The sequence below is a fragment of the Rhinolophus sinicus genome, chromosome 15 (assembly GCF_057876585.1).
Source record: "Rhinolophus sinicus isolate RSI-liver-muscle chromosome 15, RSI-T2T, whole genome shotgun sequence".
Classification (NCBI taxonomy): domain Eukaryota; kingdom Metazoa; phylum Chordata; class Mammalia; order Chiroptera; family Rhinolophidae; genus Rhinolophus; species Rhinolophus sinicus.
Window position 1 is genome coordinate 93232321 of NC_142515.1, and position 26305 is coordinate 93258625.

The 26305-nt window shown below is 39.3% G+C and overlaps 1 protein-coding gene across 1 annotated transcript in view; it reads right to left on the minus strand.

Annotated features, from left to right (window-relative positions):
- Positions 1-842: 842 nt before the first annotated feature.
- Positions 843-26305, minus strand: part of EBF2 (EBF transcription factor 2) — a 186993-nt gene continuing 161530 nt past the window's right edge. The window contains exons 11-16 of the mRNA XM_019714882.3: positions 19201-19289; positions 17794-17859; positions 17534-17711; positions 15725-15910; positions 7095-7262; positions 843-1472 (exon numbers count right to left, since the gene is read on the minus strand). Coding sequence (XP_019570441.1) covers positions 1441-1472; positions 7095-7262; positions 15725-15910; positions 17534-17711; positions 17794-17859; positions 19201-19289 — 719 coding nt within the window. The 3' untranslated portion in view covers positions 843-1440. The remainder of the gene's footprint in view (positions 1473-7094; positions 7263-15724; positions 15911-17533; positions 17712-17793; positions 17860-19200; positions 19290-26305) is intronic.

Here is a 26305-nt window from a genome sequence, read left to right on the forward strand (position 1 = left end):
CCTAGGAGCCACTCCCAGAACTAGAGAGCCCATCGCAGGCCTAGATAACTGAGCTGCTTGGAACACAGATGCCCCCCATCTCTGACCTTGCTAAGAATCTGAGTTTCCATTTCTTTGAACATCAGGAGAGGGATTTAGGGCTTTTAACATTTCTCTTCCACACCCCATCCCATTCCTGCCTGGAAACTGTGTCAAGTGGGATGCTTAATTTTTTCAAGAAAGTTTAGTTCCATGAAAGGGGAAATCTGCAAAAAGAAAAAAAAAAGATTTGGACATTCCAAGAGTCCAAGAAACAGAGTCGTCTTCTTCAAACCCTGTTTCTGAAGTCATGTGGCTTTGGCTCTTCTTTAAGGTCTTTCCCTGGGATGCAAAGCTGGGGACACACTGAAACACGGGATTCTCTGCACACTCAGGGGAGAATGTTGAAGCTAATATAAGTTTTTTTAAAAATTTGCAAAGAGTGAATACCAAAAGGGACATGTAGACTATTTAGAAAGCCGATGGAGCTGGGAATGAATTGATGGGCTTGAGTGTCTGTACATGTGTATGAACTTGAATCTTTCTGCATCGGGTTGTTCTGTAGGAATCTACATCAGGTACCTGTTCTTGCCCATGGGTCAATAAAATGATGGAAAAGAGGGGGATGCAGGATGGGGGATAAGAGTCTAGTAAGTAACTGCAGTAATCATCACACACCTTTTAACCTTGTTACTACATGTTTGCATCGGTTTCATTTTACATCAAGAAGAGAAATTCCTCTCTTCCAAAAAGGTCTTAATTTCTACCTCTACTTACAATAAGTTACACGTTTATTTATTTAAATAATTGTAAAACATTTTAAATTTTTTCCCTTTTTTTGTTTTTTTGTTTGTTTGTTTGTTTTTTAAAGAGATTAAACTATAAGCAAACACACATACCACAACATTTCATCATTCAATTCAGGTTTCGTTTTAAGAAAGTCTTCCATGCTGGTACCCTGTTTTGTTCAATTTTTTTTTTCTGCATAAACTAAATTGGTATCTGAAAGGCTTCATAGAAAATAGAAACTTTCAACTTTTTTTTTCCTACAAAGAAAAACAAATAGTATCCAAAATATTAAGCATGAATTGTTTGCCAATTTTTTTCTTAAATATTTTACAAACATAGGAAGGTGGTTCTTACAATGTTCATAACAAAGAATTAATTGCATTTCTGCTTTTAGCACTGACTACGTCAATGACATCTTTTGTCCTTGTCCCCAAGAGGGTCAGTTTGTGTAGCCACCATCAGAGCTACGTGAGAAATGTGAGACCAGATAAGACGCTGCTCCTCATATACCCAAATCTGTCCATCATGTTCATTTTGGGGGCACAACTCTCCCCACAGAGCTCATAGTGCTTTCTTCATTATTGGTCCATCAGAGTAAGTAGTTTTGTGCTATAAGAAAGCAGTTCTTCCTCTTTACATCGGGGGCACAACAAGTCCGGTCATGGCTGCAAGGAAAGGGTGACACGGGAATGAGACTTGGAGGCTTTTTACATTAAAGGCTATAACCCAGAGAGAGGGGCCGGCAATGGGATTGACAGAGTCTGATGTAATCCAGGAAGAGGGTGCCCTCCACTGATATGGGAATGCATTTCTTCCAGGTTTGGTCTAGCAGACAGTCTACTGAGGTACCAAAAGCTTACCGATCACTGAAATATAAACAAAGCTTGTGGACAGATTGCTTGGGAAGCCAGCAGTTATGTTTTGTTTGTTTTAATATTAATGGGTTGTATACATGACCTAATGGACATAAACATGCAAACTAAATTGTACTATATGTATGATATATTTTTCATTATTAGACTAAAATAATTTCTAGTTTATACGGTTCCAAATCACTTAGTTGGAACAGGAAAGAGCACTCCAGATGCCAAGCCTATTGAGTTACTTACTAGGCATCGTTTATAATGAATCAGACTTTCTCTCTGTCCTAGGTTTCTATCCTTTCTAGCTGAAATTGATTAGCTTTTTTTTTCCTAACTAGCACATCTTCCTTTGGTGCTCACTGCTGCTACCGTGTTTCCCAAAAATAAGACCTAGCAGGACCATCAGCTCTAATGCATCTTTTGGAGCAAAAATTAATATAAGACCCAGTCTTTTATATTATAGTATATATTATATTGTATTGTATTGTATTGTATTGTATTGTATTGTATTGTATTGTATTGTATTGTATTGTATTGTATTATGTTATATTAAAGATCCAGTCTTATATTATAGTACAATAAGACCGGGTCTTATATTAATGTTTGCTCCAAAAGATGCACTAGAGCTGATGGTCCGGCTTGGTCTTATTTTTGGGGAAACACGGTATGTGATGCTCATTCACTCATAAATGCTGATCCACTGGAATAGAGGACTTAATTTAGTTCCTAGTTTGGGAGTCACTCCCATTTCCACTCTTCATCTCCTGTTCAAGTGCGATGTCCAGTGCCTCCTCCATCTAGTCAAGAGGATACAGCAGTACCTGTCTGGGTGGCATCAGGACAAAATTCAAGGCTTTCCCTTGAAATGGGAAATAAAGCAGCATGAACACAACGTAGAAAAATCACACAGAAAATATGCCCGTCTGGCCTTAGCTCTCAGGTGATGAACCCATAGAACTTGCACATTCTTGGAAACTGACAGAATAGTTTCCTGGCATCAAAACTTCAAACTATATCTAGAATTTGACCCTTTGAGCTTTATTCTCTATATCTCATCAAGGCTAATCAAATAGCATAGAAGCATTTTGCTGAGTGGTGCTTACTAAGCTTATAAGCAAATGGCCAAAATTCTTCCTACTTCCCCCCAACACACCTCCCTCTTTCCCTCCTTCTCTCCTTCTCCTTCCCCTTCTTTCCTCCTCCTCCCTCTCCTCTACCCCTTTTCTCATGCCAGGTAGTCTTCTCGGGCGAAACTGTCAGCCATCTATTTCCCTGCACATACAGCCTTTATTGAATGTTTGTGAGATCTGGATTAAGGTCTTACACAGCTAGCAAAGCCTTAATTATTTTTGCCTGTATGACTATATATTGAATCGATGTAACTTTTCAATAAAGGCAGTTCAATTCTGGACACTCCCTGATGATTTGGAGATATAGCAACCCTGGTAATTATCCTAGAGTGTAGGAGGTTTTCTTATTTTATTTTATTTTTTTTTTCCTTGAGGGAGCTGGAAAATGAATCAGGTGCCTAGTGCATAATATTATCTTGACAATCTATACTCATCAACTGTAAATGCCTGATACATGAGGTGGAGGGTGGGACAATGACGCTGCACATATAACTCTCTGGCAGGGGATTCTGGCGCACATTTTCGACTTTAACTTGTCTATTAACTTAAAACTCAGCAGCCCCTTCCTTTTTCTGGGCCCTCAGAGAGTTACCTACGGAGCTTATTAAAAGGCCAGTGCTGCTCACAGAACAAGATCCAGCACATGTCAGAAGAACAACAGACTCCATATATTTTCCTTCTTCCTCGTCTCACCTCGGGCCCTGGGTGGGCTAGATCTCTGCTGCATGGTGACCCTGACCTTTTGCTCATGGAAACTACAGCCAACCGACACAAAGCAGATATTAAATGGAGGAAAAGTAAGCACTTTCATGGCAGGGGGAGGGAAGAAGGCTTAACTGTACTTCATCCATTTTCTTCTTACCTTCGGGAAAGCAATAATCCCCCCTTTGGTCCAAGTGGAAAGTAGGAATGGATGACAGGTGAGAGAGGAATTGTACTATTTTGTCCCCAGAGAGACAGCGGGGTGTCAGAGCACAGGCTCTGGAGTCAAAATGTCTGAGGTGAAGTCATCAGTCACTTACTGTGTAGCCTCGGGCAAGCTAGTTAAGTGAAAATAGTGATAATGGCATGACCTTCCCCTTTGGGTCACATGTGAGCCTTGAACAAGATCATTCATGTAAAGCGCAGAGTTCAGCGTCTTGCACATGGTGCTCAACCACAGTTAGCAAGTGTTAGAGGGCATTGGTGGCACATGCCCTCTGCACGTGACCAAGACCATCGCACAACAAGTCGAGAGAAGAACCTCTCCACTGGCCTGTGATCACACAAACACCTCAGACCACACTGTCACTCTCCCACTGTCTCTCAAGAGATGGAGCGTCCTTCTTATCCATCCCTGCAACCTCAGATTCCTTCATTCTGTGACTGTGGGCTGTGCATTCAATGTCAAAGCATGGTTTTCTCCCTCTCAGCATCAATGGCACTTTGTAATGTAGGGCTTTGAGCTTCTAGTCACCTGGTCCCTAATGAGGAAGAGTGGGAGTCAAGGCCCCTGAAAGGCATCCTTCATCAACCTCCACCTTCTCTCTGCTGGGCTGTGTGAAATATCCTTCACCTTACTTGTTCTTCACACAATAACCTTTGACGATACCGTGATGCCCCCAAAATAAGACCTAACCGAAAATAAGCCTTAGCATGATTTTTCAGGATGCTTGAAATATAAAATAAGCCCTACCGTATTTCTCCAAAAATAAGACCAGGTCTTATATTAATTTTTGCTCCAAAAGACGCGTTAGGGTTCATTTTATATTATGAGCATCCTGAAAAACCATGCTATGGCTTATTTTCTGGTTAGGTCTTATTTTCGGGGAAACACGGTAGCTTTCAGCTTTCCTATTTAACAGACTAGGAAATTGCAGCTCTCAGATGGTAATGATTTGTAGAGATTCACACAGCCTGGAAGGAGGTGAGCGAGAACTCCTATACACAGCTGATGAAGTCTAGTCTAGTGCTTTCCCAATGGCTGAGACTCCGAATTCTCCTATTATCTCTCCACGTATTACTTTCCATGTTCATAGTTGTTTGTAGTTATTTCAGTCTACAATCCTAATGTAAGTGCTTCCCATCTCCTACTCCTCCTTCCCACGTCCTCCTTCTAAGGTTCAAATCACCAGAAAAATTTGGAGGAAATTACAGGATCCACAAGAGGCTCGGGACTTCCCAGTGGTTCTATAGAAATGAAACTAGAGCCCAGAGCCTGTGCCAACATGGAACCAACTATTATAAGTCATCACTCCTACAGATACAGTCAAGAATGTGCAGCTCAACCATTCTCTCCGCCTACGCATTCTGACCTGTGGTGACCAGAAGCTCGCATGGCTGAGGACCCTAGAGAGTGTCTTCTGACTATTACGACTGCTGTTGCCCCCATAGGAAAGCCTCACTATAACTACACAGACCCTTGCAGCTCTTTGGGCCAACTCAACACTGACTGGGTAACACCACAGGGCGCTTTGGGCATAGAGCAATAGGCAGGGTAGGGATTCCCCACCACGGGACCAGTGAAAAATTCATCCTGGCATCCCTGAGGACCGAGAGTTGAGCAGGCTACAAAGGTGGGTCTCCCTGGACAGGACAAATTTGGAAGAATTGAGACAATCAGCTCTACTTCCCCAACTCCTGTGCTTTGTGAGAGAGGAGGTGGGGGAGGGGTGGCAAATGGAAGTCAAGTCATACTTTTTTTCATCAAAGTGATGCTGAAAATATTTGCAAGGGTTACCTGGACTGAGGAAAGGGCTGTGCCCCTCCGTGTTCCTCTCACAGCTGCACCCCTCCTTAGTCTTTCTTGGGCTTCTCACTCTGCATTTCCCCAAGGAGACCTGTGTGGCTCCCACTTGGTTTAAGGGACATGACTAAAACCAGAGAACTTGGAAAGTTCACTGAAGTGGTCGTGGGGAAGGGGAAGGTACAGCAAATATTTGGCAATTGTTTCCATTTCCCAGTCAGGAGATGAAGCCATCGTGGAACAAGTTCTGAGCATGTGCTCTAAGGATGGGATGGAAACCACTGGCTTGATGAGAGATGGAGCAGGTGAAGACACTTAGCTATGGGCTGAGCCTGTTTCTCTATGAATCGGGCATCTGGATGAAAACTAATATATCTATATTTTCCCCTCTCAAATATACAGATGTTTCCAACTACTTCCATGTCGGGTAGCATACAGACCCAACGACTTTGTCTAGTTAAAAGGAAAATTATTTTCAGGGAGTCCTGCAGGCTGGGTTTTCAGTTCTCATTTGACAGTTTCTCTTGTCAAGTGACTTCCAGGAGACACCATCGTCTCTGATGGTAGGATGGGACAGGAACCTATCGCACCTCCCCGAGCTCTGCTCAGCCATAACTAGTGAATGATCCTTCACGGTGTCCCCAAAGGACCAGGAACCTATTTGCTATCGTAAAGCCAGTGGGCAGATGCTGTCCCAGAGACAGCACAGCTCATCCAAGGCTCTGCTGACTTCAGAGGCATTGGTCCACAAGGGGTTAACCAAACTTCTGCCCTTTTTGGTTTTATCCAACACTGCTGAGTCGTGAGTGTTTTTATGTCGATGCAAGGAACAGCCTAAACATAATGTGGGTCGGCAGGCTCCACCGCGTTCAGCAGTTTCCAATTTGTTCTTTTGCCATCAGCTGCCTCCCATTCACACTGAGATGATTAGATTCTCATGTACTCATCACATTGGTGTTACATCATGTCATATTATATTTTAGGACATCGCTTAGCAATGGCTTTGACGGGGGATTCATTTTTGTCCTTAGACACAGTACGACGTCTTTTTTGCTTTCTTCCCTACTCCACCCTGATCGGGCACCTGCTATCAATTTGACCAACATGTAACCAGAACACTCAGAGCTCACTGGGGCTCCTGACGGAGCCTGTGCATTTGTGCCGTGGGAACATCTAAGCACCGCAGATGGCAAGCCGATTAGGTCAGCAGTGATCACCATGTGACATCGGAAGTGGTGACCAGGCACCCTCTGGGAAACAGTGACATGGCCTTGTGGAAAGCAAAGGTCCAGGGAGTCCAGACACTCCTAGGGGGTATGTATGGCTCTCCCGTAGTTAATTCTGGGACCTTGAGGAGTTGTCTGACTTCTCTGTTATCCCCCATCCTGCTCCCAGGTGGAGCACTAGCCCAGGTGTACAAACCATTTGTGCACCAAGATGAGAACATCAAAGCATCTCTTTGCAGGTAAATGGCTAGAGACATAGGAGGATGCTGTGCTGTCTGCTCTGATTTTGCTGGTCCTGTGGCACAGGTATCACGCTTCGTCCCAAACTGGAACCTTTGCTTACCTCTGAATCCATTTCCATTGCCACTGGAGCAGGCGGGAGAAGGGGAGCCTTGGGGCCTGATGACAGGGGCAAAGGCACTCTTCTGTTTGACAGCAGGAAAAACTGAAGAGGAAAATGGGAGGATGGAAGACGTGCTGGAAGATCCAACAGTAGGACTTGATGACATGACTGGAAAGCAAATGCACAATCCTCGTTTAGAAAGGGACATATCGAGGAGTTCTTTTCAGTACATAGAACCTGTACACAGTTACTGAGAAATTACTAATGGGTTCCAGGCATTGTTCCAGATTCCAGGGCTTAAAAAAATGTTGAATGTGCCAATGACTCTGCCCTGTCCAGTGGGAGAAGAGTCCACAAATAAAACAACTAAGAGGGTAAAAATCCTATTGGAGGAATGTACATGATGCTATGGAAACAGCAGGCACAGTGGTTTTCTGGCTGGGAGAGTCAGGAAGGCGTCACCTGATTTTGTGATAGGCCTTAATTCATGAGCAGAAGCTCGACAAGAGAAGACCAACATCTGAACATTCATCACATCTACTCAAGAACTAAAACTTCTTTTTCACCCTAAAAAGAAGTCCTGTCTGGGAGCTTTGGACTTCCCTGGCAATTCTGGGGGCTCTGGAGTTCTGGGGTATAGGGTTAATATCTTGTCAGAGAGTGCCATCTCTATGGGCATTTCCTCATTAAATGTAAAAGTTTGTTAACATTGAAGAGAGTACGTCCCTCTCCCTCTACTCTCAGAGCTCCTGGGAAATAAAGCTGCAAGTCAGCCTCCTATGATGTAATGCATAGAAAAAAACACTAATATTAACATTAACATTACTTAAAGGAAGCCAAAAGCTAATGTTGTAATTTCCAAGAAAAATAAAGGCAATTTACACAATGAAGTGCTCCACCTCTTATAGTCAGAGTCTCCACCAAGTTACAACACACAAGAAGATAATTTTATCTTCTGTGTTCAACTTGCTCAACAAAGGGGTAAAATAGAGTTCACAGAGGTAAAATTGTTAGATATAGCATCTTAGAGTAGAAGGTCAAGTTGCAGGGACTCACTTTAGCGTACGCTCCAGAATTCTGAACTGTCCATGACGTGGTAAGAATTACTAGAATCTAAATGCAAAGCTCATCGAAAGGCTGGGAGTGCTAACTTGTTTCATAGCCTCAGTGGCCCAGCTACTCCACAATTAAACTTTGAAAGTGAGAACGTGAGTGTGACTTATGGTTCAAAGACCAAGTACGAGGTGAATTGAAGGTCAAATGTTCTGACGTCCTGTGTGAGGCTCCATCCCAGCTTCCCCTCTCTCATAATAAAGATATACTTTGGGCTATGTTCACACAACTGCATTATAAAGCAATCAGGTAGCATACCTCCACGTGATGTCTTTTACAGCCGACTGCAAATCAAAGACTTCAATAAAAGAGCTTTATCTAAAAAACTACTTAATGTTAGATAGTCCTGATTTAAAGAGCTATGTGGAAGAAAGCATCTGAATACATCTGTGTCTTTCCTCACATAATATGAATCAAAAAAAATGGGAAAGGAGGATAAAGTGTAAGAATCTCACATGATACTTGAAGATGCAAACGCAGAAGACATTGGGTTAATTCACTAGTATTATTATAGGCTAGGATACAAGGTTAAGCATTGAGAGTGGAACTTGGACATAGTTCCAAGCAAAATCTCCTCTTCTAGCCTTGGTTTTAGCATCAATGGAATGTGCATAGGAGCAGGACGGGAGGGAACCTCCCCCCTTTCTGTGAGGCAGAGAATTAGAGGCCAAAGAAAAGCTGACACTCAGGAAGGCCCGAATCTGACCCCAGTCCAAACTCGGCCATAATGTGTGATCCATGCAGGCACCAAAATGGCACCTCAGCTTCCGTGTCTGCAATAGCAAAACCTCCCCGCATACACCACAACACAGAAGGGGTTGTACAATGTGCATTAGGCATGTACACACACACTCGATTCCACTTCTATTCAGCATATGACTCACTTTTACAAGTATTTCTTTGCTAATAACAGATCCCAACCTAAAGTAGGCTCATTAGGTCAAATGCGGCTGCCTCTCAGAAGAGGGGTCACTTCAAGCTTTACTAAATGACATAAAGGAATTGTTGAGAGTTGAATAAGCACAGAGCTATAACATACCCATTTAAAATACTTTTTACAAAACTTTGTCAAATGCCAAATTAGTACATCCAAATCAATTTAAAATTTAATACAACTGTAATAAAAATCCTAAAAGGAATTTGAATGTGTGCCTGTCAACAAACATAATTTCTATGTTTACCTATTTAAAACAACAACAACACTGTAAGAGCCAGAAAATCTTGTTAAAAAATTTTTTAAGTAGTAAGGAGGCATTTATCTTAACAAATATTAAAATTTACAATAAATCTACATCAGTGAAATCAGTGTTATACTAGCATAAATATAGGCAGACAAATCCTTGGAGAAAACAGAGTTCAGAAACAGACCTGGGTATATGTGAGAATTAAAATTTAATAAACCTGACATTTCAAATTAATAGGGAAATGAATGCTTGGAAACAATAATACACTAGCCACATGGAGACTAAATTTAGAGTGCTTCCTCATGTTAAACACTAACGTAAATCTAAGTGGATTAAAGAGTTATTTGTAAAAACAAAATTCTAAAGGTGCTTGTAGAAAAATTAGGAAGGTTATATAATTTATATAATCCTTTCAACCCCCAAGCCTAAACAGAAGGTCACGAGATAGATTTGCCACATGACAAAAAAAACCTCTGTAACACACAGAGAACAGGGAAATAAGCAAGTAGGGAAAATATTTGGGGTAATTATTTAGATGTGCTCATATCCTCACTAGCTAAGTTTTTAGCGATTCATTAGAAAAAGAAAAGCATCCCAATAGAAAAGTGGGCACAGGACATGAAAAAGAAAGTCACAAAAGGAGAAATAAAAATGACCAAAAGACCTTGATAGACCAATAAATGTTCAAACTAGTAATCAAATGCACGTTAAGATAGTAATGAGCTGTTATTGCCCACTTACAAAGCTGATAAAGATTAAGAAAAATTAACAGGGCAGGAAACAGATATTTTTCCTTTACTAAGGGGGAGTATTAACCTCTCTGGAGGGACTTTGGCAATAGGTACCAAAGTATTTGTATTTTTAAAATGTGTGTATTTTTACACCCAGTAACGTAATTTCTAGAAGTTAATTCCAAGGAAATAGTTATAAATGCACAAACAGATAGCTCCAACGGCATTTTTATAATTGGGAAAAAAACGGAAGTGACCAACAATAGGGTAAACTAACTACATTAAGTCCATAAAATGGAACACTATGCAAACATTAAAACTAACGTTGGAGAAGACTCTTTAATGACATGGAAAGACATGTCTCCTCAGATGAATAATGCAGATTACATAATAACATACACATCGAACCCACTTTTATTTTTTTAAAAACACAAAGCAAAAATCTAGAAGGATGTGATTTACAGCCAAAGTTTTAATGATGATATCTCTGACTGATGGGATTATGAACATTCTTAACTTTATTCTTTTTACTTGTCTATATTTTCAAAAATTCCTGCAATGAATATGTATGGCTTTTGATGTAGCAGAAACCAGTAAAAGCTGTTAAAATAAACACCTGGGAAAATCTCTATTTCTTTGGTAAAATATAATATAATCCTTAGCATATAATAGCTATCTTAGATACTAACATTCCTCTTCAATTTAAAGTTTTACGTCCTGCAAACGAAAAAAAAGGTAGTCCATTTACCTTTCTGTTACAAAAAAAGCAAAGAGACTAATAAATTCTCAAATTCCTGGGAAAAGCTTGTTCACTGTTGTGGGGGCAGAGCCCCAGAAAGTAGTTTACAGGCTCTCAGCCTCACGTGGAGGGGTGCTGGCTCGGGTAGTAGATGGCCATCAGCTGGGGCTGGTTGGCCGTCAGCTGTAGCCATTGAGCCATTAGCCACTAATATAACTGCTGCGGCTACGAAGGAGAGCCGAGGAGAGTGGAGGAGAGTGAAAGAGAGTCGTCGGTGGGTTGCAGACAAAACGGACAGCAGGTCGCACGTCCAGTGAACCCAGCCTCCAGTGAGACCGTAGTGGTATGACTCCCCTACCTATGGCTCCGTGGGTGTTCCTTTTTGGCCTCACCATATCCTGCGTTCTTGTATGGGGAGCGGGAGCAGAGACCCCACAGGCCTCCCTGCACGACAACTGTAGTTAACTTCATTAAGCAAAACATCACTCCTAATATCTGTTCTCCGTTCTTAGGACACAGGTCTGCACCCTTGAAGGACTTTATAGAGCCTAGCTTCATATCTGTGACTTTGGTAGTTTTGCCTCTTTTCTTCTACTCCCTCTTTCATTGAGCTTATGGCAGAATCCCATTAGCTGTGTATCCAAGCAGACACTGCAATTTTCAAAATGTGTCTATCCATGACTAGAAGCCTATACTTTAAAAGTTAACAATGGTTACCTCTGCATAGAAATAAAGTATGTCATTTTTTTTTCTTTATTATGTATATATGCTTTTCTAAGAGTCTCTAATGAGAACATTACTGTTGTAATAGGATATTGTTTCTTTTCTAAAGAAAAAGACAATAGAAATTTATCAAAATGTTAACAAGATTGTTTTTAACGGTGGGAGCAGGCTTCCCTTTTAAAACTGCTTTCATGGGCTCCAAATTTTCTACAATAATCAGTTAATATTCTACAATAGACACTGTCGTGGTATTTGGTTTTGAAAATATAAAAATATAGAGGGCATAGTCTAAGACTCTGTGAGTGAAGTCGGAGTGCCTGAGGAGCAGTTGGATTTCTGGCTTATGGATTCTGTTCCAAACTTTGGATTTGCTAGGTGGCTATTCTGCTTTGGAAGAAGTGGTCCCCTGGGTGTTGCAGGCTTGTTGAGTAGGCCATGTTTGGGAACACCAGAGTGCACCATTTTGGGAAAACTGATCACATATACTCACAATTGAGAATTTCTCGGGACATCTCTCCCTCTGTGGATAAAGGCCAAAGTAAAGGCCAGCACGTCTGGCCCAGAAATCTCTGCGAACATGGGGAGTTAAGGAAAAACCACTTTTCTTCTTATAAGGATTGATTGGCTTGCACAGTCCCAGCTGGACTTCACCGGGCACACATCCTCCTTTGCATTGAGCCATTGCATTTGTTGGCGCTAAGGGGTCTGTCAGCATTTCATTATAACCCCTATTGTCAGGGGTTTAGAATTCAGCCATAAAAACTTGCACTGAGCTGGAACTTGGCACACACTGCTACCGCCAGGAAGTGAAGTTTGTATGTGAAATTGAAAAAACATCTGTTTGGCCATTTTTGAAGTAGTGTGAGAGCAAAACTAGTAAAGATGCAGGTTTTTGATACTCTGTGTTGGCTATAATGCAAGTGAACTTGACCAAAAGGCTTGGCTTTATTTCTTTTTAATGTCTCTGGCAAGTGATTGCTCCATGGCATGCCCCAGCCATATTAGACTAGTTTAAAAAATAAAATGAAAAACCGTAGAATGGTGTTTTCAGACACAAGCAACTGAATTGACGAAATGGTTTCCCCTGGGCTTTTCTTTTTTTTTTTTTTTTTTTTTGTATTTCCCGGAGAAGTTAAAACTTTGCTGGTTAGAAACACAGGTCAGATGCTATTGTAATGAACTCCATAGGGTATTCAGTATTTTTGCAGTAGGGGAATTTTATTGTAATGAATGCAGTGTTTGGAATCCCATTCCCAATCTGCCACTCCTTCAAACCCTCCCTCAGAAAATGAAGGTGCAAGGACCACACAGACCCAGTAGGAGCAAGGAGGAGGTTCCTGGCTGTATTTCCCCACTCCTGTTGGGCAGGACACCTTTTTCTTTTTATTCTGTGGATGCTGTCTTGTTTAATTTGAAGATTTAAGGTGTTAATATCTTTCCTGTAGCAGTGGGATGGAGTGATCAAGAAGGGATAGTGGAAGGAAGCTGTCACTTGCCGGTGGGGGAAGAGTTCCTCCCTATCAAATGAATTATCTACTAAGAAACACCAAGCAACTAACACTACTCAATGGGCATTTTCATTCATCTCTTCATTATCTGTCTATCTATTCATCTATCTCCCTCTCTCTCCCCCTCTACCTCCCCACTCTCTCCCCTACCCACCCAAGCCTCCCTATCTTTTTCTCTCTCTCTCTCTCCCTCCCCATCACTACACTACACACTGTATTATTATACTGATCATTTTTGATCTACAAAAATGACAATTTCCTATAGTTCAACTTCATACACACATTTATTCAATAAATACTCATATATGATTGAACATGTGAAATTGGTGTTTTTTGGAAATCAAAGAGAGATCATTTCATAGGGTTCAGCCTAATAACGTATTATAAACATATAAAATAGTTCTTACATTATTGAATAATTTAAAAACATGGTATTCTGAATCTGATAACAGGTATTCTAGTCCTATGTTTACAATTTATTAGCTATGAATCCTTGAGTAAGTGATTTTATAACACTTACTATCTTAGAAGGGCAATGGTGATAATAATAATTATTACTATTATTATATCTACATCACAATAAGGTTGTTATGAGGATCTGACTACACTCTATGTGTGAACATGCTTTTTAGGCTACAGAGTGGAATGCAACCACAAATTACTTATTGTTGTCACCAATGACTGGTGACATTATTTACACAATGGCTCTCTTGCCCTTGTATCCTTGTAGGAGCTGTTAAAGATGTGGTCCCTTCTGCACACAGGCTCCCCTCCCTCCACAGAGATGCATGGGAGACACCTAGATTTTCTCCTGAGCTACTAAAAAAATACTGTGTGGACATAAAATCTTATAACAAACAGTGCTTCTGTCTTTGCTTTACCATCTTGTAAGCTTTTGAACCAAATTAATGGCTCCCTGGAATGACCAAATGGCACTCATTCTGCCCTTGGCTTCATCTAATACTCTTTTCCATATTTTTTCCTTTTACCTCAGTTTCTTTTGTTTCTGCTTTATACTTTCATACTACCCATCTGAACACTAATAGTCCCCAAAACATTTCTGGAACAAGATAAGGTAAAAACAAGCAAAGAAATAAATAAAACAAGCAAGCAACAGTTTGTTTTCCTACACCACCCTGATCTAATTGATCTGGGCTACATGACAAGACACAGCACAGAACTCATGTCCTTGCAGCAACATGTCTTTAGTTGTACTCAAAGAACCAACCTCTAATACCTCTGCTACCTAGTTACTGTGTCCTTATCACATGCAGTGTTGAGTGTAATTAATCAAACAGATAACTCAGAAAAAACTTATGAGTGTGTATTGCCAGGGAACCACAGACCCAAAGGCTGAGAAAGGCAGCCTCCATAGCCTTGGCATGACACTTCTGATCTGTGGTGGAAATGGCTGCTTGCCATCCTTGACTCGCCCTGTTCCTGGCATGAGGGAACCACTCTGGGTGAACAGAGGGTCAGTTGCAGAGCCTTGCAATAAGATCCAGCATTTCAAGAACACCTACTCAATCATTCAGACTCTCCGTGGTGGCTTCTCCTCTGGCCTGAAGTATTTCCTTAACTAGGTTTGAAAAACACATATTCTCTCGGGCTCCTGGGAACATTGTGTAAGTACTGGGCTTAGTCTCCAAAGCAATCTGAATGAGTTTTCATAACTTCCTAGGACATCTACCTTGCCACTAGCCCACAGATTAAGATTAAGAGATTCTGTCTCTATCCATTCCTCTATCCATTGACCGTAGGCTGCTTCCATATCTTGGCTATTGTAAATAATGCTGCAATGAGCATAGGGGTGCATATATCTTTTTGAATTAGCGTTTTCATTTTCTTTGGACAAATACCCAGAAGTGGAATTGCTGGGTTGTGATAAGTTTGTTCAATGACAGATGACTAGACTTAGTGTGGTGATCACAATGTAAGGTATATACATGTCCAATCATTATATTGTATATTTGAAACTAACATATAAACTGTATACCAACTATATATTTTTTAAAACCGTGTATAGTATAAGGTTCTGTCTCCATGTATCACACTCTTACAAGCAGTCAAGTTCCATCTCTCCAGAAGGAGGAAAGAGCAACATGACAAAGTAAGAAGGGAGCATGGTATGATACACAAAATAACTTGAAGTCATAAATTCTGTATCCAAATTATTGCCCTGATCTATTCTAGCTGTGTGATCTTGAGTAAGTCAGTTAACTGCTGTGCACGTAAACCTCCTCACCTACAAGGAGATAATATTGACCTCAGAAAGTTCTTACGAAGATTAAATAAATATCTGAAAGTGCCTAGTGAAAAGTGTACATTAGGTTAACTGAAAAGGAATCTCAATTCCTCATTCCCATCTACACAAACCATATACACTCTTTCTCTGCAAAAAAAAGGAGTAGTTTCACCCCCTTTCTTTGCCCCAGAAGGCTTTGAGCAACCAAATGAGTCCGAATACCGCTAAGGGAAATGAACAAACGGCAGGAAGGACATTTCATCAGGAAATTGGGCTCTTCCTCCACAAATCAGTGAGATGTAGGAATGCAACTCTCCCTCAGAAGGTGGAATAGCAAAACCCAGGGACAGAGAGCAGGGAGAGGTGGGCAGTGGAGAGGTCACTTACTTCCATAAGGGGAGCCTGTGGGGGAGCCATTTAGAAATCCTGGTGACCCTGGAACGCCCAGGTTGGCCATGGGGACGTTGCTGTAGCCATTCATACTGTTACTGGAGGTGCTGTAATTAGACTGCTGAGGAGTGGAGCTGGAAGAGTAGCCTCGCGGAGAGATGCTGCTTGTATTGCGGATGTATCCTAGGCAACAAAGAAAATTCTGGGTAAACGAATCAGCGCGCACGCGCATGGCACAGGCCAACTATGGCAGCACAGATCCACATTGGTCTCCAGGCTATAGAGGACCACCAAGCCCACCCCAGACAGGGTAGAAAGTGTGCATTTTGCCTTCATCCTTTTATACCTTCCTCTCCCTTCCCCATCCTATATAAAGTAATGCCCCGGATAGTCCCTCTCTCTTCTTTCACATTTGCTGTCAACAGCGTCCATTCATACCAAGGAATGAATGATTAATGGCAATGTGCGCTGACATATCCCAAACCATATTTCAAATAACACTAGCCCCTATAAGATATTAATAGGTATCACTGAGAAAAGCATTCTATGATGAAACAAAGCTTGGCAGATGTTGCATACTATAACCATTCCTTGAAGATTTACATATGAAGGGCCTAGCAAATAAGTAAATCAGTTTAACTTTGCTAATCTAGTGTTTCCTAAATTTAACATACCATAGCTTCTTTTCTGGGAGTGGTGAGGAAAAGGTATTCTAATGACATCTCAAGAACCACTAATATTCTGCAGATTACAGCTTTGGAAATGTTAGTGCAAAGTTGTTACCGTGCCCCATGTGGAGGTGGACAACATTTTCATTCAAAAATGTTGATAAGTTCATCTAAAGGTGATGTTGTTGACCAAAGACTTGGAAGCATTAGCAACTGAGTTTGGGTAAATTCAGTCTGTAAGTGGGATGGGGGAAGGGAGAATGAATCCTCCCCATACTTCTGAAACCCGAGCACCGATATATCAACTAATCTATCGTGAAATAATCCACTTTGGGTAACTGTCTCTGGAACTATTTAGGAAATGACCCAAATTTGAAAACAAAAAACAAAACAGAAAAAAAAATACGGTAATGTTCTATCCGCCCCACCCTTCTGTAAGAACTAACCCTAGGCATAAGAGTGAGGAATTCCCTTTCAATGGCTGAATGAAATTAGAAACAAAACTATTGCAGGTTTAGGGACATCATTAAGAACATTCATTTCTTATAAAAAATTATTTATAATATATTTAGCACCTTTATAAAATCAACTTCAATGCCCCAAATTTTTACGTGATATACTTTACATGGAAAAGCACAGTTAACTGTTTGTTGCTATACATTTCTTGCTATACATTTGTATATGAGATAATACACAAACAGAAGTTACCAAATAAACCCAAGCCCTTCACCTTGGTTACTAGGAAGGGAGAGTTGGAGATAGTAAGTGATAATGGCAATAATTCAGCTTCTTTCCACCATTCAATCTGGTGATCACAATAGCAGAAGTGTAAATTTTGCTCAAATAACACCTGTAAATCTAGTTTCATTAGGCCTAAACCCTCCTAAATTCCTAATACTCAATCTTGTACTTAAGTATTTCCAGTTAAAGGGATTCTATCTGGTATGTTAAAAGCTCAAACTCTAACAATATACCACCTATAATATTGAGAGAACTCAATAGTATATGATTATATTGCTTATCTGGGGATACACTCTTTTGATGGTATACAAATCCAGCTTTAACTCCTTCTGCTCCAGCAGAAACAATCTTTTAAATCTATAAGATGTTTGACTTTTGACTCTGAGAAAAGTCGTACCTTGGTTATTTCCCTGTGTGGACTCTGAGATGCTGACCCCAAGTTGGCTGCCATAAGAGTTGATGCCCATCATGCCACTGTGAGCTGGAGAGCTGGAAAGAGCTGGGATCTGGCTGGGATTCCTGGGGACACTGTACAGGGCTTCAGCAATGTCTGCAGCTCGCTTCAAAATGATGTCCTACAAAATGGCAGGTGGAGGTGAGCGTTTTATCCATCACGAAGAATCAAACTCAACAGAGTGCAAGATGTGAGAGTCTAACCTGGTTATTGTGTGGTGTCCCATAGAGGGCCTCCACTAGATCTGCAGCTCTTTTCAACAGCATTTCCTAGGAAAAGAAAAGAAAGGGTTGGGTATACGCAAAGAAAAAAACCCCAAATGGTAAACACAAAGGAAAAATGTCGTATAAAAATAACAAGTCCAGACATCCCCCCAAAATGTAAATAACTAGCCAAGAGGTCCTATATGTGGCTTGAGAGGTAGAATATAATCATACATATAAATCCTTCTATAAATATGTATCTACATGGAATTCATCTAGATAAAACGGTTCCATAAATGGTTGTGCTACAAAAACAACCAACTTGAGGGTGGAGTTGGTTAAAATTAATAAAAGTCATGAAAGTTTTATTAAGAACTACTCTCAGACCATTCCATTAAAAAATCTGGTACCCTAATTAACCAAGTATTCTTAAAATGATTGATGCACTTGTGGTTAGCTGCTTGCCAAGGAGTTGTCCATAGTACTGAAATTATCTTGGCAATGCCTTCCGCAAAATTTTATTCTAGTGAAGATGAATTCTTTCAATAATATTCCCTCCTGTTCACTTTAACCAGAGAGAATTAGTATTCAGTAATCCCTTTCCTCTCATTTTGTCTTTTCCACCTCCTGTTTTTAACAGCCTTTTAAATTGCTATTAACCTACTTTCCAGATATCATCTAATTTAATGATGGGACTGGGGATTTTTCCAAGTGGAAAATAAAGGTGTGGTGTGATATAGAGGCAACTGTGGTACTTGAATTTTACTCACAGTACAGAAAACAGAACATGGCATATTATAATGTGTGTGCTTAAAATGCAAATACAAATGTTAAAATTCAATGCTTCCTCATTAATAGAATGCCCAATAAATTGATGTATTTTTTTTAAAAAAGAAAGCTAAAATAATGCACCAGATTCATGATATAATTTTCATAAGCAAGTTCCCTTAAAAGTGATGCATTTCATAGAAATTTTAGATAAAGGTGTTTTTCACTTTATTAAATGCCTATGTAAATAGTAGGCCCTCGATGAATACTTGATTGTGGATTAATGTGCCCCTTCAATTATCGGTAAATAAAATTATATTTAAATACAAAGGAGTGGGAACTTACACTTTTAGGCAATTACACAATTATTTATTTTCATAATGTTGGCAGTGTTTTATAAGCTGAATATTCATAGTGTATCTGTTTTATAAGCACAAATTTTCAGATTCCATATTTCCACAGAGATTAATCATAATATATTTCATAGTTAGTAGATATTTTATGTGCACCTTGTATCTAAAGCTTAGCCAAATTTCAAGGCCTAATTTAATTTTCAAGGAATTTAAGTTGCTGGATTGATGTAAATTTGCTGAGACCCTACAAAAAGGTTTCCACATGTCAATTTCCAAAGCGTTTTACCTTAGCTAATCTCTCAGGATCTCCAGGATGCCTAGGGATGACTTTCTGCAGCCTCTGGAAGCCATAGTCGATGGTGGGTTCGTTTAATGCTGAAAAATACAAGTCTCCTTTTTGAGTATGTATCCTGGCCACAGAAAAAGCTTCTAATTAAGTCTTCCACAGGTAATAGAAAGGTTCTGATATTATCTAAGAATTTATGCATACTGGATACAATCAGTTAAAGATTTCTGCTACTGACATTGATTAATTCACACTTATAAGTTTGCAGTTAATAGTCATTTCATGTCTTACCACTAGAATAATATTTCAATATTTTAGGATTATTACAATTATTTTATCATTTTTGCCTTAAGTGCACACACTTATAATTTCCTGCTCACGCTAACATAATCAGAAATATTACACAATTAACCATATCCCAGTTTCTTACGAAGACAATAAACTATCTTCACATGCATTTCCCTTCTTTCCCAAGTATGACTATGACTATTACTTCTTCTCCTAAATATCACTTGTTTTAATTATTCTCTTAAATATTTACATTTGTGTTCATGTGTGTGTGTGTGAGAGGTGCCAAGAAAATGTATACAAGTAGACACTTTGGTTAATGTTGCTCAAGGAGTAGTTCGCCATAATCAGTAGTGCCTGGACGCTGATGGTAACCAAGTCAAACGAGATTTGTATTCATCTTTTGTTATATATATATATATATACCTTCTGTGAGTTTATTTTCATAAACTCTGTTGCTATGCATAATACACTTTCAGAATTTCCAATTATATTTCATTGCATGAACATTTGTTTAATGTCAGGCTCCATCATATACTCTAAGTTCCATAGGAGCAGAACTCATACTTGTTTGACTTGGCCACTGTGTTCTCACTGTTGAAGTCAGTGCCTGGCACATAGTAGGCACTTCGTGTCAACAATTATACAGTGAGTGACTGAGTGAATAAACGAATGAATGAATGAATGAATGACATACTTCAGCATTTCTACTGTACTAAAGAGTTTTCAGAGTTGATTCCTTTATCCTTTATCCTTCTTCCTCTCTTCCTTTACTTTTTAAGTTTGTGGTTTAAATTTTATGGTTTTAAAATTAATGCATGATCAGAAAAAAGGAAACAGATACAATAACTAAAATAATCACTGCACTCCCTTGAGGCAGCAATAAGCGCAGGAGATGTATTTTCTTTTTAAATCTTCCTTTTTGCATTCTTGGTTTATGAATATATGTTGCTATTATTCTAAGAAAACAACATCTTTTATTTTAAAAATATAAAAACATTTAAATAGAGAAGTAAAAATAAAACTACCCATTTTAGAGATGATCTGAGTTAACATTTTTGCTTATAGCTTTCCAAATTTAATACACACACATACTTAAAATTATTCAAAGACATACTATTCACACTGTTATACAACCTACTTTTTATCCATTTAACAATATATCAAACTTTTCCCCAGGTATTAAATATTCTTTTATAACATTATTTAAAATTCCTGCATATTTTTCCATGACATAGCCTATAATTTATTTAAATGGCTTCCTAACGTTTGGTATTTAACATGATCCTAATTTCTCACTATTATAAAAATCAGAGCAATAATTATCCTTTGCATTTAACTTTAATTCTTTCAATCGGAAAATTCCAAGAATTAGAATTACTAGACCAAAAATTATGATTATATTTAAGGCTTTTCACATATACTGTCTAATCACTCCTCAGAAGAATGTACAAATTTATATTCTCTTCAGCAATGCACGTGGTCATTTTAGCTTACATTAACGTTATTCATCAGTGAGGTTGAAAATTGTTTTCTTATACTTGCTGATGATTTTAATGTCTTCTCTTATGAACTGCTGATAAATAGTTTCTGCTCTCTTTTCTATTGGGGAGTAGCCTTTTTCTTTCGTTACTTTTAAAAACACTTTCTGTATTAATATTTTTAACTCTGACTGTCACCGTGTTACAATATCATATCCCAATTTGTCCTTAGGTACTACATGTAGAAAGACCATCCCAACTCCAAAATCCGGTAAGTAGACACACGTACACACACACATACACACACACAAACACGTACACAGTGTGTGTCTGTATGTACATATTCATACATATATGAATTCTTTTGATTATTATTATTAGTTTCAGATGTACAAAACAATGTAATAGTTAGACATTTACACCCCTCACAAAGTGATAACCCCCTCCCCCAATCTACTACCCCTCTGACATTGTATACAGCTGTTACAATTCCATTGACTCTATTCCCTATGCTGTAAGCCACATCCTGTGACTATATATATATTCAATTACAGTTGACATTCAATATTATTCAGCTTCCAGTATACAGTGGTCATATATGAATTCTTCTTTAGGTCCACTAGTAAAATGAGTACTGTTCATCATATAAGTGATATGTTTTTTATTGTTCATTTTTATTTTTTTTGCTATGTATTTCAAAATAACTTCTTATTTTAATTGTGAATATGATTATTACCCTTTCATCACATTTTCCAAGAGTTTTCCTTGAACCTAGAAACACACTAGGTTTTTATATCTCTGTGCAGGCAGTGTATGTGAGAATAGTGTGTGGCAATATATGATATGTCATTAAGAGAATCAGCTTTAGAGTCAAGTAGATCTGGGATTTGATTTCCAGCTCTACCATTAATTTCTGAGAGCTCCTGTTTAAAATCCATCCAATGAGTTTGCTGTCAAAATGAAATGAAACAATTTATATAATGCCCCCAGCACCGTTCTTGGCACATAAAAGATCTTAACCAATTGTAGCTATCTATTATTTTGTAACCAAACCCCTGACAGGTGTCATAATTCTTTTCTGCTCATTCTTAAGCTTGTACATTAATAGCATCTACATGTAATGATCATTTGTCTCCTTTTGATAGGTATATTCATCTCATTTAGTTCTTTTAATTCCATTCTTACATTGGCTAAAACTTCCCAAACAGTATCTAAAAATGAGGATGATGGTGAGTATTCTTGCTTGATTTCCTCTAAATTACAATGACACTAACCTTGCATTACCAAATGCCTTGTTGGCTATTTGAGATGGTACTAGTTATCATGCTTCAATAAGGATTTCTATCAAGTATTGTTAGAATTTCAGAAAATTACAATCATATGAATTTTCTCCTTTCACCAATTTATATTGTATTTTATAATAGATTTCCCAATATTTCACAATTAAATGTTTAGTCATGGGTGGGGTATATAATTTGCTTAGTATATGTCTGAATTCAAATATTTTCTTAAGTCTGCGGGTGTGAGGATTAGGTTATGGAAAATAGTGCCTGGCACAATGTGTACACTCAACAAGTGGTAGTTATTGTTGCTAGGAATTCATGTGTCCATATTAATAACTGGGATTATGTGTATGGTGCTACACAGCTTCTGGTTGATTTTATTTTATACCACCTTTCAAAAATATTGAGAAGCTTTCTATATTTTACCCTATGCTCTATAAAACTTATATAGCATGGATATTGCCTCTTGACTAAAAGTTTGAAAGAACCCCAGTGAAATTGCTTTTGTTAAGGTCACCAATAACAGTTTAGCCAAACCAAGAGGAACTTTTCCTTTCTTACCTTAAACTCAAGTTAGAAATTGACCCTGGAAATACTCTCCTGCTGGAAATACTTCCACCCATTGGCTTTCCTTAATGTGCACTGCCCTGTTTCCCTCTGACCTCTCTGGCCATGCCATCTCAGCGTGCTTAGAGGACTGTTCTTCTTCAGAGCATCTTGCAAATGCTAATAGTCCTCACGTTTGTTGCCAAGGCAACAGTTTTCTCCTTGGCTATACATTCTCCCTTGGAAACTTCATTAGTTCCCCCATGATTTCCATGTCAAGCTACGTGCTGACTATTATAAGTCTTTATCTTCAATCCAGAAAGCTTGCCAAAGATTTAGCCTTATCCATCCAAGTAATGGCTGGAAATTTCCACGCGGATGGCCCATAGACTCCTCCTATTCAAGATACCCTAAGCCCATGCGATTCTCAGTGAATTGTCCACCAGAGTGCCAATCAGAATCCTTGGATTGATTCTTTATTTCTCAATATCATTGGTATTTTTCTAGGAAACCACACATTTAATCAAGATTTTAAATGTTTTAGCATCAATTATACATAGTAATTTGTTTAAAATTCTAATCTCCTATTTATGGTTCTCCCCTTCTCCCCCTTTGTTGTAACTTCCTGAATAGTCATATTTCTAATTTTTGTCTTCCTTTGGTTCTAAAGAGAATATCCCAAAATTTCCAGGTGTTTGGGCATTGAATTGTTAATTATTTATTCTAGTTAATTGCACTGGATTAAAAAAAGGTGACTTGCAGAACATCTGCCTTTTGGAATCTATTAAGTTTTTTGTGAATTAATATGTATTAGTCTTGTATGTGTTCCATGGGTAATGCTTTAAATGTATTAATATATCTGTTTGATCATATTATTTAACATATTTTATACCTAATTGCTACTACAAATTTATCCTTCCACAGTCTCCTTGTATTTCTAATTGTTTTTAATGTATATATTTTCCTCTAGTGATTAGGGAGATACACGTCCTATTTTAACTTAAAGCTATATCTTTAGATTTATTACAAAAATATTTTACTTTTTCTAATTATTTGAGTTTGTTGAGCCCAACTACATTTAAAGAATGTTGCTTACTTTTCTTCACCTCATTCTCTCCACTTTTACATTTTTGTTGGTAGTTTATCATCATTCAGCTAATGTTACTATTGCTAGATTTTCTATGATCTGCATCTTTTAGAGATTAATTTTCATAGTTACATTAAGCTTCATCATGGTATTTACAATAATTTAGATATTGTATATTTAACTGCTTTCTCTGCTGCCCCAATAGTCCTGTAATAGCATAACTTTTTCATTCTTGTCTTCATTGATTAAACTCTCTCACACTCAGGTTACATCAGTAAGAATAAGATCTGAACTCTGTCCAGGCCCTTATATATCTTTCTGTTTTCCTCATACATAAATGACAACTTCCCTGGATACAGATTGTTAAGTATATATACTCTTTTTCCATTCAAGATCCGGTTTCTGCTTTCATTCCTATTGTCTCTCTTTGAGGTGAGGACAGAGGAGGCCTATGGAGTTTTTTGGGGTCTCCTCCATTATTTCCAAGCCTTACTCTTCTTCTCCAGGAGGGGAAGGATGAGGGTTTCATATATCCACCAACACAACCCTGTCTGCACACAACAGTACAATGGCACAAAATTTCAGGCATATTGATGGCACCCGCCTAGTTTCAAACATGAATACTAGATTTCCCTTACTTTTATGTTTTCTTGAAAACACCCGTTGATATATTCTTACACTTACCCTGAAACAGATGTAAGAAGACCTGGGTATATAATTGGAATCATTCCGTAAAGTTGTTTTTCCCACTTATAATAATTATAATAACAGCAATTTCTGAAGTTTTTTTCTTTAATAACAGGATTTTTACTGGCTGTAATATTCAATAATGAAAGTTGTCATTACCATTGTTGGAATTTACCAAAGGCTTACCGTGTTACAGGTACTACGCTAAACCTTTTACACACATTAGCTCATTTATCCTCATGACGACCCCACGACGTGGGCTTTATCCCATTTTAAGTGCAGTTCCAGGCAGTGAAGGTGGAATCTGTACCCCAGCTTCTCAAATCCAAGGCCAACAGCCTTAATTTTTCTTGCTATAGAACTAGAGATATTGTTCCAAGCCCCAGCCAGGCATGCCAGCAACCCCCTGGGCCAAAAGCTACTCCTCTGCGCGTAACTACACAACAGGAGCTGGTGAAGAGCAGAGAAAGTGTTGAAAAGTGGCTGTGCCACCTCGGCTTCCTCTCACCCCCTCCCTGCACCCCCTCCCACCCCTCGTGGTGCTGTGCTTCCTCCCCAGCCTCCAGCAAAGCACTGCAGACCTGGAGAGGAAGCCTTGCCTGGTCTGCCTGCCCTCTCAGTCAGTGAGTGTGGGAGGAGGCCCCATTTGGTATCAATCAGCAAACACAAACAGCTGCCCGGTGCTGCAGGGTGAACAGACTTGGTGACAAAATGCTCTAAATCCATCATTGCCTCGTCTTTTTTCAAATGTGCACCATTTTGTTACCTAAGGTGCCGATTTTCCAATCCGGAGAAAACGGAAATTATGGATATGGGTGTGCTCACAGTGTGCTGACAGTAAAGTAAGGGAGTATCCCGTAAAGAAGAAAACCTAACCACTCCTCCCCAAGGTCCCCCACTATCTCCATTACTGCCCTGGTCCCTCCTTCCCATATGCATGGCTACTCCCTCAGGCAAGGTCTCACCCCCTCTCACTGGAGCCTAGTGTCCACCCACGGCTCCACTTGTCTCTTTATTCCTCAGTCCTTCCTGCTGCTGGCAGAGGAATTCCCTAAAGCTAGGCTCTAATCAGTACACAAAGGTGGAATGGAGAGGACTTTCTCTTTTACAGGATTTATCCCACATTTGTACCCACTGTTCTCCCCTATTAGATGGAAAGCCACCGGGACACAAGAGCAGTGTCTGGTTTATCGTGCCTGCCCTCCCCTCCTCACCTGAATCTGAAACAGCAGGTAATCTTGACCACATTGGGTCAGCCCTGCATTCATATTTTAAACTGGATACATAGATTAGGCATACCCAGCTATTTCTTATGTTGAGTGGGTTTTTTGTTTTGTTTTGTTTTGTTTTTTGATTTGTTTTTTCTGGCAGTCCCCTGTCAAATTTGATAGGCGTAAACTGGGGGATGGGCTATGTGCACATCCAAGATGAGAAAGCCGTAGTGAAACACACTGTCACCTATATGGACACGGAATAATCACACCCATGTACACACACACACACAATTCCATTTAATCAAGTGTACTTCTGAAGTAAAAATCATGAAGTTGAAAGTGTGTAGTCGACACCAAACCATCAGAGGATAAGTCAGTTAATCCCACAAGTGCTTGGCCTTTAAAGCATCAAAGCTGGATCAGACAACTTTTACCACGGTTCCAAATTGACTTCCCAACTGACCAGTTGTTTTGCATCCTATAGATTCAGCCTCATCTTGAATCCCAGCTTCCCCCGCC